Raw genomic sequence first — 24,881 nt, forward strand, 5'->3', positions numbered from 1 at the left:
TCTTTCCGACTTGCGCAGGTAGGAGGGACGGAGGTGGGAAAGAGGAGTAGCTGCACCAGGCGCACGGTGTACCAAACTTGCAAAATCTGCCTGGCCACACCCAGTTGGCGAAGCGCAGGTGCACTGCGCCCCCGCCTCGCCCGGTCTGCGAAACTAGAGCCCATTGATTTTAAGGTTTGTCTTGTTGTGTCTAAAAATTACAATCTAAGGGGTTCAAACCCTGAATTAAGCTACCAGAGCTCATCAATTTCTAAGGGCCAGAAAGCACGAACCCGAATGAATAATCAAAACACTAAACCAATTACACATTCAGACACTAACTCACCCACTTTTGTCTATCTCTCAAACACTTCCCTCAGAAAAACCAGAGAAGTATGATGTATGACTTATTGCAAACATTACAATCAGTGAACCCCCCCTCTCCATCGCGCAATAAACTGACATCTGTGGATAGCTGTGGTTGAGTGAAGAGAAAACACGCTCCAACAATCATAGTAATTGTTTGTCTTTTTTTTCTGATTTTGTTGAGACGTGAAAGAAAAAGGCAGCAACAGAGTTTATATCTCAGTTCATGGCTGAATTTACCTTCAACACCAAAGCTCATCAAGCGTTCCCCCTAATGAGCTATTGATTTTCAAAATGCCACCACGCTCCGCTTTAAACACAAAATTTTTCCATTTCCTGCCAAAAACATCTCTCGCTTTGAACAATAACATCCATCAAAAACAGGATGGGATCCGGCCACTGCAGGGGCCTGCCAATTGGTGAACACCTTCAGCAACAAACCAGAAATTGATTGAGAGGTTGGTGCTGACAAGCAGTTCTGCTCAGAAGACAAAGAGGCAAAGTCAAAAGTAGTTTGGCCCACACTGTATCACCAAGCCAACCAACAGTGCCACACAGTCTATTTGTTGAAGTCAGCAGCAGCTCTGCCTGCTCTCCACAGCTCTGCAGCAAAATTCAACCTTTTTCTGAAGGCAGAAATATGAAGACCTGTCTGTATTTTTTCTCAACAGGTGTCATTCTCTGTTTTTGTGCATCTCAATGAGTGGGTGATGAGAGTCTCTCCTAGCCGGTAAATGATGCTACAGAGAGACTTACTCCACTGAGACGCAGCTGTTTCTTCTGGACTTTTCCATTTCACGGGCCTTTCAGCATAATTTAAGAGTACAGTACACCACTGAGGAGCCTAACTTATTACAGGAATAGATTTCTCTCAAATAATAGGAAAGGTTTTTTTAACACAAGAAAAAAATGCAGCTGAGCTTTGGTGAGCCTTATAGTGCTCTCTGATTTGTTGATGTCTGACTGCGAATAGTATAACAGGCTTGGTCAGGCCTAGATTCCCACACTGCAGTGTTCATTATATGAACATAGTGTTACAAGCTTTCCATGAGTATGGAACTACATAACAGGTTGAAGAATCTTTAAATTTGAATGCTCAGTAGAATTCACTGCAGTCTTCCCATATCATTATGTTTTAATGCTATATTGTAAAGGTGAGATTTTTAGTTGAAGGTTCTTATAGGCCCTGTTCACACCTGGTATAAACATGAACCTTGGGTGATCAGATCACAAGTGGACAGATTTAATTATGAATGCACCCAATATGTCCTCAATGTGTCTTGAGATCTGATCGCTCAGACCACGTTTGGAGTCAGTCTGGGCAACATATTAGGGTCGGGCCAGTGTAAAAATGTTCACAACGGTTTGATGTTAAGTCAAACACCAGACAGGAATGGTAAACTGAATTTTACCACTAGATCAAATCACACTTGACTCAGCAGCCGCTCCTGAGTGGACACATGGACACCATGCACCATGACTCCCACCAGCAAACAAGTGTCCAACTATCACATCGCATGTAGCATTGGACCTCTCTGTCCATATTGATTGAATATGCACTTCTGTTCCGTCATGTAGACACACCAAAATATCAGTTGTGTCCACAAGATCAGTCTGGAGACAACAACTTAAAAAATGGCTGAGTAGCCTGTCTCCTATTAGGGGTGAGTCCATGTCGACGTTTACACGTGTTTGAGATCATAAACGGTTATGAAAAATTAGTACACGAAAAATGGGGGATTTTTTTAGGGGGGAGGGGGGAGGGGGGTGATGCTGGTTGTTGAGGTCAGTAGCCTACGTGCTCTGTTCTATTAAAATGGCGCGGTCGTTAAGGGGGTCGTTCGCCAGTGGGCTACAATGACTACCGGGCCATCAAATCACAGCATCCGCAGTGAGAGGACATGGAATTGTTTACGCACGGGTTGGTGGTGAAGTGGTGCACGGACAGACGAGCCACGTATCTAAAACAGATAATACATCTAGCTACATCTTTCCCACATCAAATATCCGTGATCGCCTAGACTCGCGTGCGTAAAAGCGCCCACAATTCCGTGTCCTCTCACCGCGGATGCTGTGATTTGATGGCCCGGTACTCATTGTAGCCCACTCTTATAAGACCCAGTAATGATAATTATAAGTTACTGTGGACCTATATGCCATGCCTTTTAATGAAACTACCAGAGGAGTTAGCTGAAAAACAGGTAATGTCAGCCTGAATTACTCGCGTGCATCCCCGGTGAAAATCGCTGACATGCACGGAAATACGGCTTCTACAGGCTTGCCATAGCTTACTGTCAGGACTCAGAGACCAGAATTCGGGATGGCGGACCATTGGAATGGTGATATTTCGGAGTGGCGGCCTGTAACCGTTGGTTAAATGGCCCGTTCGGTTGGTATTCGGATAACTGGGGCTTTACTGGTATAATGCAATAGCATCACCCAGTGGTGAAACCCGTGTACACGGTACGGGAAACCTCTGTTACTGAAGGACATGGTATTAAATTCAACGACGGAGGAATCATTTCCTCAAATTTTGCGAAAGCACTATCTGATAAACATCTAGTATAGTAACTGTTGCTGAGTGGAGTGTAATCAAGTAAAAAGAAATCAAAAGTAATCAGATAATGATCCGATAGCGAGGGATTCTGTGGAAAGACTGTTAGGTTATCAATTTCAATTCCATACGTCAGAACTAGATCGAGGGTATGGTTAAAACAGTGAGTGGGTTTATGTACACCCTGACTGAAGCCAATGGAGTCTAATAATGAGATAAACGCAGTAGCCAGGGAGTCATTATCAACGTCGACATGAATGTTAAAATCGCCTACAATAATAACTTTATCTGATTTAAGAGCTAAACTGGATAAAAACTCTGAGAATTCAGATACAAATTCAGAGTATCTTTAGTATCTTTAAGCAGTGCAAGTTATTATTTATTTCTTTTTACTTGTAGGCTAGATTTGTTTATATATGCTACAGTGATTTGTTTTCCACTGTATTTAAGTGTTAAATAAAGTGTAATAACTTAACAGAGCTTTACGGTGCGAGCAGTTTACTTGCATTTGCAACTAAAAATAGTTTTGTGTGAGCAAAAGAAATCATTCACGAGCACGCTGTGCAAGTACAGATTTCAACCAGCAGCAGAAACGAAAGGCAAATCCTGCCGGTTGTGGGTTGAAAGAGGGTCACAGACAGGAATACGGCAGAGCACTATGGCCACCGCAAGATAACGGTTTACCGGCGACCGAGAAGCCCGGCTCCAGGTCCAATAATTTCCTCTTTGTTGGTGTCATGACTGCCCAGAAGTACCTGGACAGCTGAGTCGTAGCAGCACACAGGTATGTGACGTGTCAGAGGAGAAACGAGCCGTTCACATTTCTGTCTTTGTGGCAGGTAACGGTCCACAAACCTCACCGCACTTTAGGGACTGTTCTTAACTTATAGCCACAGCCACCCTCCTCCTCTACAAAGAGGAGGGTGGCTGGTTGATTTTTATTTTATTTATTTATTTTATTTTTATCCCCCCTGTAGCCACAAATATTTTTCCTTGAGCTTTTCGAAGTGACTGGTGGAAAATGCATGACCCTTCATCATGAATTAGACTTTTAAAATTTAGCTGAGTTCATCCGATGAACTAAGCGTGCCAGGCAACCCAACTACAAAATCCAGTGGACTAAAGACATCCTTTGTGTCTAATAGTAGAGCAGTAGGCCCAATGTAGCCCTGTGTGTGTGTGTGTGTGTGTGTGTGTGTGTGTGTGTGTGTGTGTGTGTGTGCTAGGCCCTTACCACACAAATGCCTTTGTATTTTGTTGTTTTCCTATTAAATGTGTTATTTAAAATTTCTTTCTGTGCTCCTACATTTTTTCAGTTAGGAGCACATGTGCTCCTAGTGAAAAAGGTTAGTGTAGAGCCCTGGTTAACAGAAAAGACTGGTGTGGGTCTCTTCATTTTTAATGCAAGTAGTTATAATTACATGTTTGTTTTTGAAGTATGAATAAGTCAATAAGTAATTTATTCCATTGAAATATCATTGATGTATTATAGAAAAGTGATTTATCTTTTTATAAATGGCAAAAGGCACATCTGCTTAATTTTTGCTGTGGTATCATGATACTACTCAGAACCGTGATACTTTCACTGGTATCGTACCATGGGTCCCAATTTTGGTACCGTGACAACACTACTCTAAACAGACGTCTGAGTGTGGACATGTGGACCTATACAGGCACCAAATGTAGAAATAGAATTGCAGTCCGTTTGGTACTGTATCTGGCACTGGACTGACATAAGCCCCTTTTACACTGCATCTTCAGGGCGGGAATTTCATGCCATTATGCTACCTTGCCGTTCTGTAAAAAAGGTAGAATCGCAGAATGGGGGGGACAGAGTTGTCTCGCCTTTAAACCAGCATCGGAAGTAGTAACAAAGATAAAACGATGTCAGTAAAAATGGAACAGGCAGCAGGACGGGACCATGGGCACCACAGGTGTGACGTTTTGACAATGTGTTATGTGTGAGACCCACTGTGGGAGATTTAAAAAGTAGATGTTAGCAGTTAGCAGCTAACTCAAAGAAGAAGAACAGCAGCTGAAAATGTCCACAAATTGAGAAAACAATGAGAGCCAGGAGCTCCTTACCCTCTGAGCAGAGGACAAGATCAGCTGCCATATAACAGGGATGGTAAATGATTGTAACTGCCATGTTAATGCCATTGTTATTGTTTAGAAAGTGTTGACGACGCGTATGTTATATGTCACACTAGAGGTCGACATTGTGGTGTTACATGTCATACCAGTCAAGCCTCTTTTGCTTCAGCGATGCTGTAATGCTGTCTAAGATCACACACTGGAGCAACATGATGCCGCTGTGGTTTGGTTCTGTGTAAAAATGCAAAGGCAGCATAAAGGAGGGACCTCATAGCCAACCTATAGCACCATCTCTGCGTAAAAAGGTCAATAGTCATCCTAACAAAAACTCTTCAGTCAAAGTCACTGTAACCAAAACAGTCATGTTTTGTGTGCTGCTAGAGACAGAAAACAATATTTTGCTGTCAAAGCAAAAACTGACACAACAGAAATGTGTTTGCATATTTCTCCTCCTGTTGATGTTGCCCAAATGGCAGCAGATTTTCTGATTGACACCTCTGGCCTGCAGCTCTGCAAGTGGCTGGACCACATGCCAAAACTAACCCACCACATACGGGATCAATACCCATCTGGTCTGGCAGCGCTGAGTGCCAGGGACACATGGCAGGCATAAAGGAGCATGTAAGGGCACTGAAGACGTCCCCACTGTGTGTGCACTGCCACATGCTGCACTCTATCTAGGTGTCTAACATTACCAGAAATTAACTTTAATAGGCTGCTGCAATGGTTACAAAACAAAAGAGAGAAAGAGCCAAACAAATGGAGTGATTTCAACACTGTGTTGAAACTCATAGGATATAAAAAATAAGGGTAAGTGGTGTAGAAAGTAATGAGGGTTAAGGCAAAAAAAAATACATAAATGTCAAAAGATATGGGCACTTGACAGTATGACCCCACTTCTCACCACACTGTGTAAGCATACCCGTTGACGACTTAGAGCTGGATTATCGGCACAATTAGACACACCTCCTGGCCACTTACAAGATCCCTTTACTGCCTTCTTGTTGTATGCACATGCATATCGAGCTAGCAGAAATAGGAGCTGTACCTCCTGCTCACATCATACACATACAGACAGGTGGAGTGCTACTGTGGGACCTGCCCTCTACTTTCTATGGGAATACCACAGGTGGGTGGAAGAACTGGTTACCTTGCAGTCTCAAAACACATGCCTGCTTAAATAATGATTCTCCATTCATATTAGCAGAAGTACAATTATTCACCAGTAATGACTTGTGTCAGCAGTCACTGTGGCTTGAGGGAAAGAAATGTTTAATTGATGTTTTCTGCACACACTGGCAAGAACTTCATCTCTCTGTCTTTGCATGTGCATGTAAAAAGGGGACTCCTGGCACTGTGTCAGCTAATCTGACACAGTAAATGAATAGCAGTGGACATGATTTAACATGACAAAGAGCTTACTGTGAATTTATTCTGCTGGGTGATTAGAGTGCTGCCATAGAAAAGGGGCTCCTTTTGAGGACCGATGTAGTAATTAATGTGAACCTGGTGGACTCAGAGCTTCATTTCCAGGTGAGCCATGGTGTGGGAAAGAAGAGAGTGTGAAGACTGCTGCTTGCAGGTAACTTTTCTGGCTTAAAAAAAAATAAAAAAAAACACAGCAAAAATGTTGTATGGGATAATGCTGTAACATGGCCACAATTTTAGCATCTGAAAACCTTCATATGCATAATCATTAAAATCATTAAATACATCATCACATACGGTCTGTGTTTGGCTGGCTCGGCTGTTCAGGTACTTCTGGGCAGTCATGACGCCAAGAAGAGGATGTGATTGGAGCCAACTTCTCCGTCGCCCGGTAAGCCGATGGCCGCCGTAATTGACAGGAATGCATTACTTACTGTCTGTGTCTGTGACCCCTGTTCAACCCACAACCGGTGGGATTCGCCTTTCGCTTCTGCTGCTGGTTGAAATCTGTAGGCTGCTCGCACAGCATGCTGAATGATTTAAGCCTATTTTGCTCGCTCAAAACTATTTTTAGTCACAAATGCAGAGTGCCGTGATGGGCGGATCGCCACACTGCCGACATTTTACTCCACCGGTCAAGGCACGCTGTTTGATTGCGTTATCAAAACACGCCGCTATTATTCGGCCTTGCTTTTAACTTATTCCACCGAATATGTGTTTTTTTGCAATATTCGGCCGAATATATTCGGTTACCGAATATTCGGTGCATCCCTACTAATCTCGTGAGCTCATATTCTATTTCGCACCGCAGATCAGTCTGGCCATGCAATCATTAAGGCGCATTCTGGCATTGGTTAAAGCTTACCAGGCCAATCACAACCATTTATTACTTTGGGGTGGGCACGTCATCAGAATAGGAGGGACAAGGAGCGGAGTAAATGCATTTTGTAAACAACCAACATGGCTACTGATTTTGAAACTGCTATGGTAAATGTGTTGAACGAAATGGAATGTATATTTTCTTTAAAAGCATAACAAACAGCTGCACTGAAAGCTTTTCTTGAAAAAAAGGATGTGTTTGTCCTTCGTCCTTCCTACGGGGTTTGGTAAAAGTTTAATTTACCAACTGGCTCAGTTGATTGGGAAAACGATGGGACTCAGTGAAAACCCAGTGGCTATTGTTGTTTCTCCGCCTGTTGCTCTCATGGAGGAGCAGGTCAGGGAAGCGACCAAACTGGGAATCACAGCCATGCAACTCGGAGTCCACAGTGAGGAGGAAATCCACAAAGACGGCAACACTCTTTCCCAGACATCATCACAGCTCATCTCCGCTGCACGCTGCACTTGCTTGCTGGTCTGTTTACAGTGGCATTGTGCTAGCCTACCTCACACGTTTCGTTAACTCTGATTGGTTTTCCGTCTTTCCAATTGCGTGAAGGGGCACTTTGAGTGACAGCCGTTGATACCGCCCCTTGGGAATAGAGGAAATGTACACTCCGTGTCCAGACCCACTCGCGTTTTGCGAATTGGGTATATGATGGTCAAAAATAATTGTTATTTCTACATCTTAAAAATGCCCATCTTAAAAATGCCCACTTTAAATAAAATGTTCTTGCCTCTATCACCTACAGACAGGGTCCAAAACTAACTTTTTCACTTACCAGCCAGGCTGGCTGGTAAGTGAAATTTTTTATCAGCCAGGCAGATATTTTACCAGCCAACCAAATAAAAATTGCTTTTAAAGTGTTGTAATTTGCTATCAGTATTATTTAGCACGTCATTTGGGTCTTGTATGCGATTCTCAATCAATATTTTAATAGTGTGCATTAATATTAGTAATAATGTATGCTAAAATATGAATAACTGTTTCAACAGTTAAGTGTAATATTTGGGTTAATAAATTCTGTAGTATTCTTACTACAGTGCAAAAAGAATCTTTCATTGAGGAATTTTACATGAATCACTGACTTAAAGCTATAGTTGGTAATGCTGGAGAGCTAGCAAGATTTGAAAGCGGCACCTCTAAGCTCCGCCTCCTCCTCCCCCTCCCGTCAGTGCTCCGTCCAAAGCCACGGCTCCACACAAGCTTGAACGCGCATCCTGCAGTGAGCAGGGCAGAGGAGAGCCGAGTAAAATAACAAATCCCCCCGAAGCAAACAAATAATTACCTGTCCAACAGAAAGACAGCAACCTCTGCATCACATTTCAGGCCCTTCAGCTCCCTCAGTTGTCTCCACTGTTCAAAAGCTGCACGGATGTTGATGTCTGGTTTGTCCTCTTGCTTTATCCAAAGCCTTTTTCATCGCAGCCTTTTCTGCCTCCGACTTTCTTTTCTCAGCCTGTTTAGCGGGGCGAGCCATTACAAATAACGCTGGAAGTGGTACTTTTGGCTGCATTTTCTCTGCCATCGTGCAGCAAACTCCTGCTAACTCAGTATTTCTGCTGAGGAGTGTGCTGAATATTTCCGGCAACGGTGACACATGATGAGTGCACGTAGGGAGGAGGGAGGGAGGGACGGAGGGGGGCTCGGGCAGGACGAGACATGAAGGCATCTGATTGGTTCTTTCCATTTGCACCGAATGGCAGGGATTGGTCAGAGTTTTTACAGGCCTGCAGCTGCCACAGAGGTCNACCTGTGTGCCGCCACGGCTCAGCTGTCCAGGTACTTTTGGGCAGTCATGACACCAAGAAGAGGAAATTATTGGACCTGGAGCCGGGCTTCTCCGTCGCCGGTAAACCGTTATCTTGCGCCGCGGAGCACTATGGCTGCCGTATTTGACAGGAATACGTATTCCTGTCTGTCTGTGATCCTCGTTCAACCCACAACCGTCAGGATTCGCCTTTCGTTTCTGCTGCTGGTTGAAATCTGTGGCCTACTCGCACAGCGTGCTCCTGAATGATTTCCTTTGCTCGCTCGCACAAAACTATTTTTAGTCGCAAATGCATGTGACGCACTTACGTGACCAAAGATCGTCTCTGCCTGAAATACACATTACTCTGCCAGGAAACCAGCCGATACCAGCATCGTTCTCCAGTAACAAAAAATGCATTTTTCACTGGTAAAAAAAATAACCCATAATTGGCGAGTGGCGAGTGTTAGTTTTGGACCCTGCCTACAGATGACTGAAAAGCAAAAGCAAACAGCTAACAAGGTGTGGGTCTACTTCTCCAAAGACAGTGGTGTAGTTGTCAGCAGTAAGTGCGATGTGAAGACAAGCCACGGATATAGCAAATCCAGTAACTTGTTCATTTCTAGAATTGGTTGCCAGTGTATGATAATGTTAAATATTCTTTAATAAAGTTGTCTGTTTAAGAAAGTAGCTTTCTAATTGAAAGCTACCATGCTTTTGCATGGTTATATCAGTGCACAATCCAAACAGAAAAGGTCTATTTTCATTGCAGCTCAAAAACTCACTATATCAGCCACCATATCTGCAATTAATGAATTTTTCTGCTCTAAAATCAATATCGGTTTCAAAAATCCCATATTCGTGGGGCACTAGTGTCAATTCCACAGCTCTGGGAAGACTAACGCCCTCTTCCCATTTTGTGACATGCTGTACAAAGTACATTTCTCTCTAAATCTAGACTGCTGGCACACTGTGTACTATGAAGAGTGACACAATTTATTGATGGTAAACTGACACAGCTTCTTGAAATTGTCTTAGGAACAAGGCCAAATCTAGGTTATGGACTTTCCAGATGCAAAACATGATGTTTGGCTTTTTGACCACATGCAGACAGTGTGCTAAGAGCGGTGAGCAGGATGACAGTGTGGCCAGGCTGTCACAAACACAAGCAAAAAAACAGGACGATACAGAGATGAGAACAGCAAAGACAGACAATACTTCTGGGCATCTGGACCGACACAACCATCTTTCAACAGCATTCCAGGAGTCGCTGACAACAATAGCAGGTCCATTCAAACACACACACACACACACACACACACACACACACACAAGCCAGTTGCACAAACAGCAGGGACTAACCCAACCCCCCAGTCTGGATGAAGAGGGGGAACCAAAGAAATTCCCCAACTCTCTCCCTCTCCCTCTTTCTCTCATACAGAGAGAAAAGAAGGGGGGGCTGCACAGTGCTGGCATTTGGCACGAACAGACGCTCACAAAGCCCTCAGGAGACCAGAGATGAAGGAAAAGCGAGGGGGAGGGTGGAGGCGGAGGAGGGATTGCAGCGATGCCATTTTCAAGCAAGCAGCCTGTGGAGCAAGGCACTCAGGGAGAGGGAGAACAAAAACGAACGGAGGGAGGGCCTCCATCTCCCCCTCCCCCTTCTCCTCTTCCATGTGGAGGTCAGTGTGCTCAGCAGGGAGGTCAGCCACTGCAAGCAGCGGTGATACAGCAGCTCCCCTGCAAAATCTCATGCACATTATCTGCAGTGATGCAGCAAGAATCTACTGTAGATAGGCTACATGCAACTATAAGAGGGTGAAGTCACAAGACTCACATAATCTCATGCCGTAACATCTATCAGTTAAATTGACAATAGACATCAAAGTAGGTTCTGTTAAACTGACAGGAGCAAATCTCTTCAGCCCTGCCAGATCCAACAGTAGGTTTTCATGTTATGCAGCCCAGCACTGGTCTTTCAAAAGATATCAGACATTTCAGGCTGAAGTTTGGAGAAGTGAAATTAAAATCATACACAAGCATGTACATGCTTTACATTTTTGATGAAATGGTGCAGCCAAATAAACATGGTGTCTACAATTTGAATATTTTACAAAGACCAGAGACATGGGGAAACCTAGGTAAGCCTAGCTTTATTAAAAGAGGTTGAAAAAATGTTAATATAAATCACATTTGAAGAAAAAAAAAACTTACTTTCATGTTGTGTATTGTTGGACAGAGATGCTAATGTAATTCAAATTTATACATAGTCAACAGAGAGAGAGGAAAAGAAAAACCTGGTAGCATTTTTCCACGTTATTCCAAGATAGTTAGCCCCACTGCTAGCCATGTAGTCACCCCATACAAATAACCTGAATTAGCTAATAGCAAAAGCTCCTATGTAGGAGAGCTGTTACAGCCATTCTGCTACTTGGTTGTTGATGGTGGGTGACAATAGCCCTTTTTACACAGAGATGGCGCTATAGAGTCGCTACTAAGTCCCTTCTTTATGTATGTATTTTTACACAGAACCTAACACAGGACCAAACATTTTCAGCACATCATGCTGCTCCAGTGTTTGATTTTAGACAGCATGCCAGCATCACGGAAGTTAAAGAGGCATGACAGGCATGACATGTAATACCACAGGGTTGGCCTTTAGTGTGACATAAAACTTACGCGTCAGTAGCACTTTCTAAACAGAAACATAATTTACCATCTCTGTTGTACAGCAGCTGATCTTGTCCTCTGCTCAGAGAGTGAGGAGTTCCCGGATCTCATTGTTTTCCTAATTTGCAGATATTTTCGGCCACTGTTCTACTTCTTTGGGTTAGCCGCTAACTGCTAACAGCTATTTTTTAAATCTCCGGTGGGTCACACACATAACAAATCCTCAAAACATCACACCTGTCCCGCCCATGGTTCTGCTGTGCCAGCTGTCCCATTAATACAGACGTTGTTTCATCACTGTTACTTCCTCCAATGCCGGCTTAAAGGTGAGACCGCTCACTCCCCCAGTCCATGATTGTACCTTTTATACAGAACCAAGAGGCAGCATAATGGTATGAAATTCCCACCTTCAAGAGGAAGTGGAAATGGCACAAGTGTCGCTGTCAGACAATGCCCATATCTCTGCTCAACAAGGAGGCTCACTTAATTTTTTTTTCCATTTGGCCGCTGATATTTACGATGTGGAGGTTGAATACAGCATAAAACTCAGCTTTTGAGATCCTGTATGGCTACTGCACCTGTCGCTTGTTGGTTAAGATATCATTTCAGTGCTATTAGCTCCTAATAACACAACTTTATATATATTTCTACAATTGATATAAACAAATTACAACAGTAAAAATCTTTATAGAAGCTGTAAGACATATGCTGTACCTTGTTATAGTTGAATGTTTTTTTTTTTTACTTTTTAGGCTCAATACATCCTGATCATTTATGTGGACACAAAGAAATGAAACTCATATCAACCCTCTAAATATGGGTACCATGGTGAACATCTTTAAGAACACCATTATGATGGAACTTTTTCTAGCTTGATAATAAAGGGCCTAAGTCCTCACATCATCGCCAGGCTAGCTTCTGTACTACTAGCTTGCATTGAAGGCTGCTGTAACAATAATATTTTATTGTTGTTGTTGTTTTTGTACATTTACAATTTGATATAGTATCTAACATGGTTATGTTCCACAGCTGGATTTTCAATGAGGTTGTCTTGAAGTTTAAGTTTCACCTCAGCTCTTCTTATCTCACATATGTGTTTGTTCCACCAATTCAATAAAACTACTACTGCAGTGCCTGTTCAGAACATGCCTGTTTGGAACGGGTGTTTGGCCTTTGCTATTGCTGCCTGCAACTTTCTCAGGAATCGCTCATCCAAATAACTTCCCACTCGACACTGTGCTTCCTTGAGTCCTGAACAACACAGCTGCCATGACATGGTTGCCTTCCTTAGCAATATTATGTCATTTGGGTGCAAAAGCTCACAGCAACATTTTATGGCCTCAGTGAAGTCAAAGCCAGATTATTTCCAGGAACAAAAGCATGTATTCAGAGAGTTACATCCCTGACGCTTAAATATAAAGAGATAGAGATAGAGAGAGATAGAAGAGATATAAATATAAATTAACCATATAGAAAAACACAAGCTAAATGATTATATTTCTTAGTTTGCGATTTTCTTTGGTATTTGTCTAATAAAAAGCCAGTGGAGGTTAGGGAATATCTTCCATTTTTGCAACAAAAAAAAAAAGGGCTAGTGCTATTGGCTGCAGTGATACACATTAACTGTAGGCCATTTCCAATCAGCCTGTGCAAAACAGGTGAAAGAGAAGGAGGTGATGAAGAAGTGTTGGGATAAGAGGTGATGAGAAGGAGAGAGAGGACGAGGTGTTGGGGAGAGAGGTGAGGAGGAGGAGGGGGAGGAGGTGTAACACAGGCAGGCACAGCAAGTGAATAGACAGCTGTATGGTTGGTTGGTTGGCTGCCTGCCTGACTGAGAAAGGTGAGAAGAGGAAGTATCCACGCACTCACACACACTTAGCAGCAGATGTATGCGCTCATGTATGTGTGTGCTTGTGGTGTGTGAGCATGTGGTAAACAGGTACGCACAGCGGGGCCATAGACTAAATGTCCCCTTCAGTCTCATCTCAAATCACTGTTTCCTCCATCCTGATGGCTTTTGCAGAGAGCTGGCAGTAAAAATGACAGTTAATGGAGCTCCACCCTGACAGAGCAGCCCCTCACTGACTGCTGGTAACCTTTGTGACGCAGCCTCCCTTTTCACTCACGCACACATCCTTACTATGTAGGCTACATGCACACTTGCTTTCTCTGAATGCCCATGGGAAACTTCAGACCAGCCCCAGTTGTTGCTTCCATCACTGTCTGCGGCAACACACATGCACATCTGAACTCTAACATGCCTGCACAGCCATTCAGCCTGAAGGAGTCCCTCACTGTGACAAAGGATATTCAATGATTTTTTCCTAAGTGCTTCCAGCTGATGAAATGGCACACTAATTATAATTTCGTCATTCAGCTCCCAGAGCATTCCTGTGCCATAGGCCTACTGTAGTTCACGATGTCATGGAGGTAATTTCTAGGGAAGGTATGCTTTAAGTGGCTTCTTTTTATCAGTAACAGATAATGAAGTTGCTGTATAATGCGTAATCGATAACGCAGAGATGCACCTGCCTCCATTTAACATGGATGACATGGATGAAACTAAACGTTCCTAGAACTATTGGATAGGCTACCATAATAATGCAGGTTGTAAAGCAAGGAGAAAGCAATGACAGCTCCGGATGGCTGCAGCAGGGACCGGACTCTCTGTTGTCCCATGCAGCTGAAGCTGGAGCTCCGCAGCCCGCTGTTCATCAGCAGTCACCGCTCATTTATTTTCCCTCCACACTGTTTGCCAGCGCTCAGTTAGCGCTGCGTGGAGCTCACAGCTGCAGCACACCACGAATGGTAGCAGGCCTATTATAGATGTTACACGGCTCGGGTCACCCACCTCGTCTCACGCTGTCTTGCAGATGTAAAAAGGAAAACCGTCACTGGCTGTGGAAACCCGTCCCCCGCATTCACAACGCACGTTTCTCCGCACACCTCTAACTTTGCTCCCGTATTTCAGCTGGGACTGCGGCTTTACCCGCGACACTCACCCGGCCATGCTGTTGAATATCCTGATGGAAAAAGTCCGTCCTGCTGAGTACCATCCAAACCAGCAGTGCCGCTCCGAGACTGACGGACTGCTGACTGACTGCCCGCACCGCTCCGCGCTCTCTCAGAACTGCTTGCTGCTGCTGCTGCTTCAGCCGCGCGCTCACGACGGAGCTGGGTCGCGCGCATGAGTGCACAGGGAAAGCGCAGCCTACCGGAGACTCCGCAGATCTTTATTTCTCGCTCTGCCTTTTTTCAAATAGACTGCCTTAACCCCTTCAGAACCCAATTTATTCTCCGAACACAAAACATATTGTAATCGTGAATTTCTTCTTTGAATACACTCACAAATCATTAACCAGAAATGATTAGGGTAACTAGGCCTACCTGATTGTATAATTTTCTGTCTATTCAAATGGACAGAGAATAAGACCGTGAATAACCACCTAATCGTAATAACGACAATAAATGGTCTTAACAGACCTTTTTTTTTTTCAACAAAAACATGAGTCATCGGTAATTTATTTTTCATTAATGGTTAACTCATTTCAGTGAATGCTTTAAAACACAGTGTATATCTACTGAACAAAACTTAAAACGCAACATTCTTGTTTTTGCGTCACTTATCACAGGTTTAAGTTAAAGATCTAAGACTATTATGCTCTCAGTAGATATATTTCTGTCATTTTTTGGTCGCAAATGTGTTAAACTCCGTGTCAGTGAGCACTTCTCCTTTTCCAAGATAATCCATCTACCTGGCAGATGCTGATTAAACAGCATCATGTGCAGTCTGATCACACAACACAATGACACAGGTGTCACAAATTTTGGTGGGACATCTCATTGGTCTGCTGACTGTAGGAATGTCCACCAGAGCTGTTGTCTGTGAACTGAATGTTCATTTCACTACCATAAGTCGTCTCCATTGTCGTTTTTGTGAATTTGGCAGTACATCTTACTAGCCAATAGCAGTGTGCTTTCCTACACTGTGACAAGTGCGGTGGATAAAGTTTTAAGTTGTTAAATTTACTCATGCAGGGCTTGCTAGTTAGCTGTCTGGTTTGTTAATGCCACCATGTTATCATGCCACACTGCTTACAGAAAATTAGGAATACTGGACTGTCAGAGTCCACGCTCTGTCTATGGCAAGCCCTTTTAATATTTAACCAGTAGGACCGACTAGCAATTTAGTCAACAATTGCCTTTCCAATTAGTCTGACCATGGCCGTAGCCAGCTATGAGGTCACCGAGGTCCGGACCTCGGTAAAAATTTCAAAGAGAAAACAACAGAAGAAGACCCAAACAGCATGGAAAACACATTCACACACCAGACAGCTTTTATTTTGAAACGACACGCAGGAAGTTATCTGATGTGTCGGCAGAAAGTGGAAAACTTCAGCTGACAGGACGATACTGCTAGCTGACAGAAGAGGTGAGTGAACAGTGTTTCCCATACAATGACGGGACTATGGCGGCCCTGTCTAATTTGAGAATTCTTTGGCTTTGTTATTTGCATAATAATGGCAACCCTGAACGCAACACAGGCTCCGCTCCATTAGTGCCGTGCTGAGGGTTGGGTCAGGAAAATGCGGTGGAGCCGCACTCTAGTGTGCTCACCTGTGTGTGTGTGTGTGTGTGTGTGTGTGTGTGTGTGTGTGTGTGTGTGTGTGTGTGTGTGTGTGTGTGTGTGCGCGTGTGTGGNNNTGTGTGTTGTGTGTGTGTGTGTGTGTGTGTGTGTGTGTGTGTGTGTGTGCGCGTGTGTGGTAGTTTAGAATGGTAGTTTCTAAAGAGCTAAGACGAAAAAAATAAAAATAAAAGTCAGCAGCGGTGGTCATATAGTTACATATAGGGCCCTCCAGAGGCAGATCAGTACTTCAGTCATTTTTCTTTTGATTACTGAAATGTTTAACCACCAGTGTTGGGCTCCTTGCTCAAAAAATTTAATATATTACTTATTACTAATGACCCTTTTTAAAAGTAATATTGTTACTTTACTTATTACTCCCAGCCAAAAGTAACTAGTTACTTATGTAATCTATTACTTTCCCAGTACGCCCCTGTGTGAATCTCAGTCATTTATTTTCCAGTGTTCCTATTTTCTATTTTCAGTTTCAAAAAATGGCTACTCTGCATGAAATCATAGATATAAATCTGAAAACGGTTTATATATACACATTTACTGCAGCATTGTATTGAGTGGTCGTTATATTAAAAAACGCACCGGTATTCCACCTGGTTTTGGAAGTGTAGCGCTGTTGAAAAAGTCATGTTTCAGTTTGCTATAATCATTATAGTGGAAATGTCGCCATACGGCCACTACATGGCAGCATAAGTCAAGCTGTAGGCCAAAGTAGGTAAACTGACCACTGAAACTGACAGAGACGTATGCGCAAGTGCACATGTGAAAAATAAATAGACGGTGCTGTCTAAGATGACGGACGGTGTCACGCTTTTATTTTGTCTGAGTGAATGTAGTTTATTATGGAATAGAAACCACCTTGGTGCACTACACTGATTATTGCAGCTGCGTAGGAGGTCGCACTCAACAAGCACCCAAACCCCTAGACGCCGCTGAAACAAGACCAGTGAACACCCTATTTGAATGATGGTTATCACCTGACTATCGCGTCCGGTGGATAGTGGTGCTCGCTGCTCACAATAGTAATGGAATATCAGCTGTTCCCCATTGTAACGTAGTAGCGAGCTTTCTGGGGGGTAAGTAACTGTAATATTACTGAAATTTGATTAATAACTCGCTACACCCCTCGTTATTGGGAAAAGTAATATTATTACTGTAACACCTTACTAGTAACGTCAGTTACTGCCCAACACTGTTAACCACTAATCCTTAGCCGTATTTTAAGTGTAACCCTTCACCATAACATAGGCCTACCACTAGTTCAATTCAATTCAATTTTCAATTTTATTTATAAAGCCCAATATCACAAATCACAATTTGCCTCACAGGGCTTTACAGCATACGACATCCCTCTGTCCTTATGACACTCGCAGCGGATAAGGAAAAACTCCCCCAAAAAAAACCTTTAACGGGGAAAAAAAACTAGTGTTTTTATCAGTAAAAATAGAGCATTTTTCAAACATAAAAAGCACAAAGACGTTGAAATCTAGGCATATTCTGCCATCATAACTGTGCTCTCAGAATTCACCAGACTGATGCCTTTAAATCAAATATATTCTCCCGGGGGAGCATGCCTCCCAACCCCCCTAGAGGGTTATTTATTTGTTGTTGCATTACTCTTGCTAGGCTAGAATTTCATAATAATCACATGCAATAATTCAAACCCTTCGTTCAATATTATCTTCAAGCATTATAATGTAATGTAATCAATAAGGTCTAATCAACCTACAGAAAACTTTTGGGTCATTTTGGTATGAGTTTTGCTAAAACTGGTTAAAGGGGTCTCTTTACCTCTCACCTCAATATGTCTCAGTGAAAATGGGTTTCTAGAGTCCTTACAATAGAAAATCTCTCTCCCTCCTCTCTCTCTCTCAAAAGACCATTATTGTTGTACTAAACCTCCAAGTACGTTGGTCCTCTTCTAAATGACTATATTCATTTCGGATATGTAGCCCAAACTAGTATATTAATTTTTGATATGTATGTATGTCATTGAAGATATCTATGATGACAAGTAGAAATTCCTTTTTTGATATCTAAAACTCAATTCTAACTAAATATCTCAAATATAATTGTTACTGTTACAATGTAATTTCTTGTCATTACAAGTGTATTTCAGATTCTTGAAATGCGATACTAGATATCTGAAATTACATTCTTACTACTTACAGTTCTAAGCGGACAATCATTTTATTTTGACACATTAGTGTTAAATTTCAACTATATCTAGAATTCCATTTATGATATTTGTCGTGGAAGAACAATTGTAGGTATCTTACAATGAACATTGCCACTAATAAGAACTGAATTGCTGATATCAACATTTCCACTAGTGAGAAACTGACTTGGAATTTGTCCAAATAATCAAAAATGTCAAAATTTAATCATAGATATCTTTCATTGAGCTTGAGTAGAAGACAATGGTTAAAGTTGACTAGTTGTAATTAAGTTACAGATATCTACAAGGAACATTTCCATAGGCAAGAAATTAATTTTTGATATCAAGAATCAATATTTTCACTTGTGAGAACTGAATTGTAAATACATTTAATTAGAATTGATACTAGTCAAACTTACATTAAGGATAATTTGGCTTGGAATTCTAACTGGTCAAAAAGCAATTATTGATATGCACAATTGCTATTACTGCAACTAATTAAATGTTAAAAGGGCTAGCCATTCTCTGTCAGCCTGTCAGCACCTATACTCATTTAGAGAGAGAGCAACGGCCAATGGGGAAACCTCAGCAGTCATGTTATCACCCAATCCAATCAGTGGTGTAACTTCCTCACTCACTAAGTCAGACAGACTTCTGCATTTACAGGGCTTTTTCTTTCATGCAGAAGTCCGACCAAAACTGTATACCAGCAATGACCCACTAAAATACACACCTCCTAACTAAGGTTGTCACAACCCTAGTTAGGAGTGGAAAGAAAAAACTTTTCACTCTGATGATTTACATTAAATCATAGAAAGTTTTAAAATAGTCGTATATTTTTTAACTGACACCTTGATACAGAACTGCGACATCAAAATGTAAGCACAAGTGCAACACTGAAAATAGAATGCACTGAGACAGAAGAATGCAATACTTGTGCCATCAGTTACAACTAGTAGTGACATCTGAAACAAATATAATAAACAAACAAATATGTTTACAATTTCAGCATGTTGGAAGCATATGCATTTTGAGTTTAAAGGTCTTACTTACCAATTTTATGTAGACAAATAGGTTTTTAAAAAAAACATCTACAGAGATTTTAGAAAGGTGGTTTGCCTGATGATGGTCTAGTACCGAAACGTCACAAATAAATTATATATTGCAAGTTAAACCGTGTGCAGAAGTCCTTTTGCAACTTTTTGGTCTTCAAACGCACCTGTCTTTTTTAATAGATGTGCGAAGTGTTTCCTTTGTTCTAGAAAGTTCCAGATAAAAGCAGTGCTCTTTCCAAAGAAGATGATTGTGAATTAATACTTTTGAAATTTTTGACAACACCAAAATTAATGTTTTGTTTATCTCTGTATGTCTGACATTTGGTTACAGTCTTCTTCCTGACCATAGACTGTATATAAAGATGAACGACGCGTCTTTCCCACTGTACAAAAATGAAGCCAAAATATCCCATATGTGGCCCCTGTCATGTTGGGCTGCTGACGTTATTTGTAGCCGGAGTCTGTACAGTAGTAATCTCTGCTGGTATTGACTTCCCACCTATACACCTGTCCAACTAGCTGTGAACAGTGCCATACCGATTAGCAAACAAAGCTGTCAGTCATGACCTCAATCCTCCTTTTTTTCAACATCAAATTAGTTAGAACAAAACTTATCAGAAAAAAACAAACCCTTGAACATACAGCAGAGTGATAATGACAGAAACCATTCTGGGGAAAAATTTATTTTGTGTGTACTTTTAGTTTTTAGTTTGGCAGGGGTTTCACAGTGCTTAAGGACCATCTCCAGAGCCGCTCTCCTCACGGATAAATGCTCATTTCAGCATCTGCCCAGTTAGCATACCAACACGGCAGCATCAGCTATGATGAGACATAAAACAAATAAGGGTGGAACTTTTATGTCTTGGCACAGTGTTACCTAAAGCTAGCTAGCCATAAGATTACCAGAGATTATGTTACATCAATCTTGAAACACCACTGCACAAAATAACCTAAATCTAAAGCTAATGTAGCTACATGAAGGTTGTGCAATGAACTGGCAACAATTTGTGCTTCGAGCAACAGTGTGGTCATGTGAATGCAGGTGTGAACTCAATGGTGGATGAAGTACCTGAAAGCCATATTTGAGTAAAAGTACACATATCTCACCAGAAAATGACTTTGGTAGAAGTAAGTCACCTATTAGAATATAACTTGAAACAGTCTTAAAGTATCTGATATTTACTGGGGTCCATGTCATTGTTCCGACAGCCCATTGGTCCAACATCCCATTAGTCCGACGTCCCGTTGTTCCGATATGTGATTATACTAGGCTATACTGTATTTGTGTACCATAGAGGATCAGCAAACGCAACAAAATTAGGCCACTGGTCGAGATACAAGTGCCATAGAGAGAAGAGAGTGAAACACCATAACCTCCTGTTATTAACTCTGGGGTCGGGGTTGTGTGGGGAGCTCTCCGCGGTGCTGAACGGCTCCCGGCGGGCGTATTTCTGCCTTGACGGTGCGCCGCAACCGGCTCTGGGTCAGCTGGGAAAGGCTTGAGGCGAAGCAGGCTCACGGCTTATGTGTTTGTCACTTTCTTTTTCATTTTAACCCACACCATGATCTTTTCCTGACCCTAACCAAGTGGTTTTTGTGCCGAAACCTAACCAGACCTTAACCACAGGGCATCATGATGATTTCAGAACAACGGGACTTCGGAACAATGGGTTTAATATGGTCAGAACAATGGGATGTTGGACCAATGGGCTGTCGGACCAATGGGCAGTTCCCATTTAGTGGACTTAAGTGTCAAAAGTAATTTTATTATATCATATATAATTAAGTATTGAAAGTATAAGTACAAGTGGTAATAAAAAAGCAAGCAGTCAGAATTGTGAGAATTGTTTAGTTTATTTCTTCCTAACATGAACACCACCTTTAAAGTGGAGTGTAAGGAGAGAGAGCAAGGGCATAGGTTTTAGGCATTGTGAATACTGGGTTAGCAAGGGAATGTCCCTACTCTCCCTATGATTGGCTAGTACTCATTGCCTTCATTGGTTTGATTGGTTAGATTTAGGCAAGATGATTGGGATAAGTGCACATGGGAGAAGTTTTCCTTGTAGGCTTTCTCTCAGAAAGTCATTCATTTTTTTAAGATAATTTTTTTTATTGTTAGAACAGTTAGGACAGTTTAAGCGTGAAAGGGGGAGAGGGAGGATGACATGCAGCAAAGGGCCACAGGCCCTTTAATTTTTCTGTACAGGACGACCCCTTATTATTCCTGATTGTAAGTGTTTTCAGTTAGTTCTGGTTTTCCAGCTCCAATGAAGTACAGCACACAACCGCTTAAACTTTGTCACATCCACAGAGTCCCAAACAGGGTTCTGTGTCTGTCAGACAGTCTGAAGGGGTTACTACCATTTTAGCAGAGCAATAATGTTGCGCACCATTACCAGAATGCAAAAAAGTGGTTGATACTTAAACTTTGCTGTTGAAGTGAAACCTATGTCCTTGTACTTACGTAAAACTGCAGTAAAATACTTTTGCTCCAATAAATACTAATGTATTGAAGCAAAAGTATACATTTCATTGAAGAAATGTAGAGGACTGCACATGAAAGTTGACAGAAATATAAAAACTCAAGTAAAGAAGAAATACTCCCTCCGAAAAACTTAAGTATTGTTACTAGTATTATTATTTATTACATTACACCACTGTGTGAACTGTATACAGTCAATGTGTGAATGCAAAGAAAGGGTGGAGAAGGGAGTCTGACATCTAGTGGCTAATGTTATCAATAGCACCTTTAACAGAATCTGTTGCCCCAGATATTAAAATAAAGCAGTCACCTCCTTATTTCAAATGATAGAGCGAGAACAGCTTAATCTGCTCAGGTCTGGTGCAGGTTTGCGAAAAATATGTGGCTTGCTTTGAATAACTCAATGTCATATGTAAAGAGTAGGAAACTGTGTGAACATTAAATTACAATTCAGTTAAAAACATACATTAAAGCATTTGTTTCAGCCTGTGAGATGTTCCTCAGTGTTGGTGGCATTATTCTCCCCCCCAGCTTCATTCTTTGTCAATGAACTCAGTGGAGGAGTGTCAAATAGGTGGTGTAGACAGCTGCCAAATACTCTCTCTGACAGTAATATTTCCTTCATGATTCTTCTTGTTATGTCTTCAGGAAACTAACATGCGTCTCCTTTTTATGTGGCATTTTCTCCATCCATCCTTTTTGTGATCCCATATGTACACAGTATATGAACTGGAACTGAACACAAAAGTGGTGAGCTGATATTTATGCCTGTAAATTTAAAAGAAAATAAATCAGTATTCTTAAGGGCAATTTAGCATTTAACCTGATGGCAGGCCTTTGTTCATTACACCCTAGTGGTTATTGACTGAAACGGTACACTTATTTAGACACAGATGTGTCTAAATAAGTAATTAGAGTTGTACCGATACCAGTATCAGAAATGCCTCCGATACTGCCTAAAATGCAGCATCGGAGGCATTGGCGAGTACAGCCTATAACCAATCCAATACCACGTAATGCCTCACATCATTACGCATACGCACGCTACAGGCAAACGAAACGGAAACGGAGCGGAGTTTAAAAAGCATTCTACTAGGGCTGCAGGATATATCATTTGTGTGTATGTGTGCGCATGTGCGATAGTCACATTGCAGGACAGGCGATGTTTTCTATTTTTTTAGAACATGTAAACTTATGTTTTGCTTCAGAAAAGCAGCTCTGAAGCTCCACTCGTTGCTCCGCTCCGCTCGCCTCTCTCTCTCTGTCTCTCTCTCTCTGACAACAGCAGCCCCTCTCCCTGTCATGCACTTGCTGCAGTCACACACTGAAAATGAGCGACATGCAAGAGGGAGAAATGGTAAAGGAGGATTTATGCCTGTTTCACACTACACGACTTTTCTGCCCATTCTGAAAGTCACTATGTCACATTACATAATTGTGGAGTAAGAAAATCATGCTGTGACATGGCCGACAGACATTACACACTACACGATGGTACACACTAATTATCCCCGGTCGTCTTTCACGACGTGTGTGATGTCATCGGGTTATTCTTGTTCTATTTTTATTACTTTCGCTATTATTTGAGTCACTGTGTCTGTTCATGTGCCAGCCGACATGTTGTTGTAGTCACCTAAAAGCACCAGCAGATGGCAGGAGCTACATTTGATGCGCAAACATAAAAGTGAAAACTGATTTCTCCACAATAAGTTCCTACAAATGTTTCACAATAAAAGCCTATTTAGAAAATGGAGGGATTCTCTTAGCCAAGGTTATAAGGGGCTTTTAATTTGAAACAAGTTCAGGAAGTGTTGAGTTTGAAATGACACTGCCATGCATCAACTTTATCAAGGCAATGGGAGCGGATAAAAAGTAAAAATATAAAGATACAGAGGGAATGATAAATAACGACCCTTTTATAATGTAGTCTGTTTCAGATGAAGCTGGTAGCATCTGTAGTTATGGTCAGTAAAAGCCCTGCAACTATTTTTTAATTTTCTTACTTTAAGTCATTTGGTGAAAATTCTTGTATTTTTCAATATCGCAATACATCCTACATTCTAATTTAGCCTTTAAAATGTCTTTTTTACCAAATTGTGTGGCTGCACTCTGAAGTGATAGTTCAGGTTTTTGGACATGAAGTTGTGTGAAACGCTGTACGCCGTAGCTTACCGGAGAAAAAGTAGTTCTGAAGATGTATGGGGGACACGTAACCAAAAGGTTTTAAGCTACAAAAAAGTATGCATGTGTTTTGTTAGACTATTTCAATAATTTTAAAACATCCCCGCATTACGTCAGACCTTGCTATCAACTGGGACTATTTTCTGGCCAGTATCACTCTGCCGTGTAGGCCCGCAACATATGCCCGCAAGACAGCACGCCAACAGAAATCAATTAGACAGTTCATCACCACGCCGTGCAGGTGCGCAGGATAGCAACGGCTAACGAAAACTTCATCGGCTGTTTCCAACAGAGAACCAGTAGGCTATTATTAGTGAGGAAGAAGATGTACTAGCCCCATATATATACCTACTACTACAGCGCAAACACTGGCTCAGGCTCACGACACACCCTTGTCAGCTGCTGTAGGTAAACAGAGGAATACCAAAATGGTGCGAACAGCTGTGGGAATAAAAACATCGCCAGCTCCCAATTCCATCGGTTTCCTGTTACAGATGTAACCTGTAGGAAACTTTGGCTAACCCACCACCAGAACAAAGCAGAGACTGGTCATAATCACATATGAATTCACATTTCTATGTGATTGATTACTCACGTCATGGATTTAGCAGTTAGCCTAATATAATAAACTAAATGCCGACGGTA

At 41.9% G+C, this 24,881-nt stretch overlaps 1 protein-coding gene across 8 annotated transcripts in view; it reads right to left on the reverse strand.

Annotated features, from left to right (window-relative positions):
* Nucleotides 1–14,847, reverse strand: part of fat3a (FAT atypical cadherin 3a) — a 383,130-nt gene extending 368,283 nt beyond the window's left edge. For 7 of the 8 annotated variants that reach the window (XM_050055175.1, XM_050055199.1, XM_050055166.1 and 4 more), the window contains exon 1: nucleotides 14,724–14,847. Coding sequence is in view for 6 of the 8 variants with exons in the window: in XM_050055199.1 (XP_049911156.1) it covers nucleotides 14,724–14,731 (8 nt within the window). In the remaining 2 variants the exon portion in view is untranslated. The other variant, XM_050055183.1, reaches the window with a different exon arrangement.
* Between the last annotated feature and the right edge of the window lie 10,034 nt (nucleotides 14,848–24,881).

The sequence above is a fragment of the Epinephelus moara genome, chromosome 2 (genome assembly GCF_006386435.1).
Source record: "Epinephelus moara isolate mb chromosome 2, YSFRI_EMoa_1.0, whole genome shotgun sequence".
NCBI lineage: Eukaryota > Metazoa > Chordata > Actinopteri > Perciformes > Serranidae > Epinephelus > Epinephelus moara.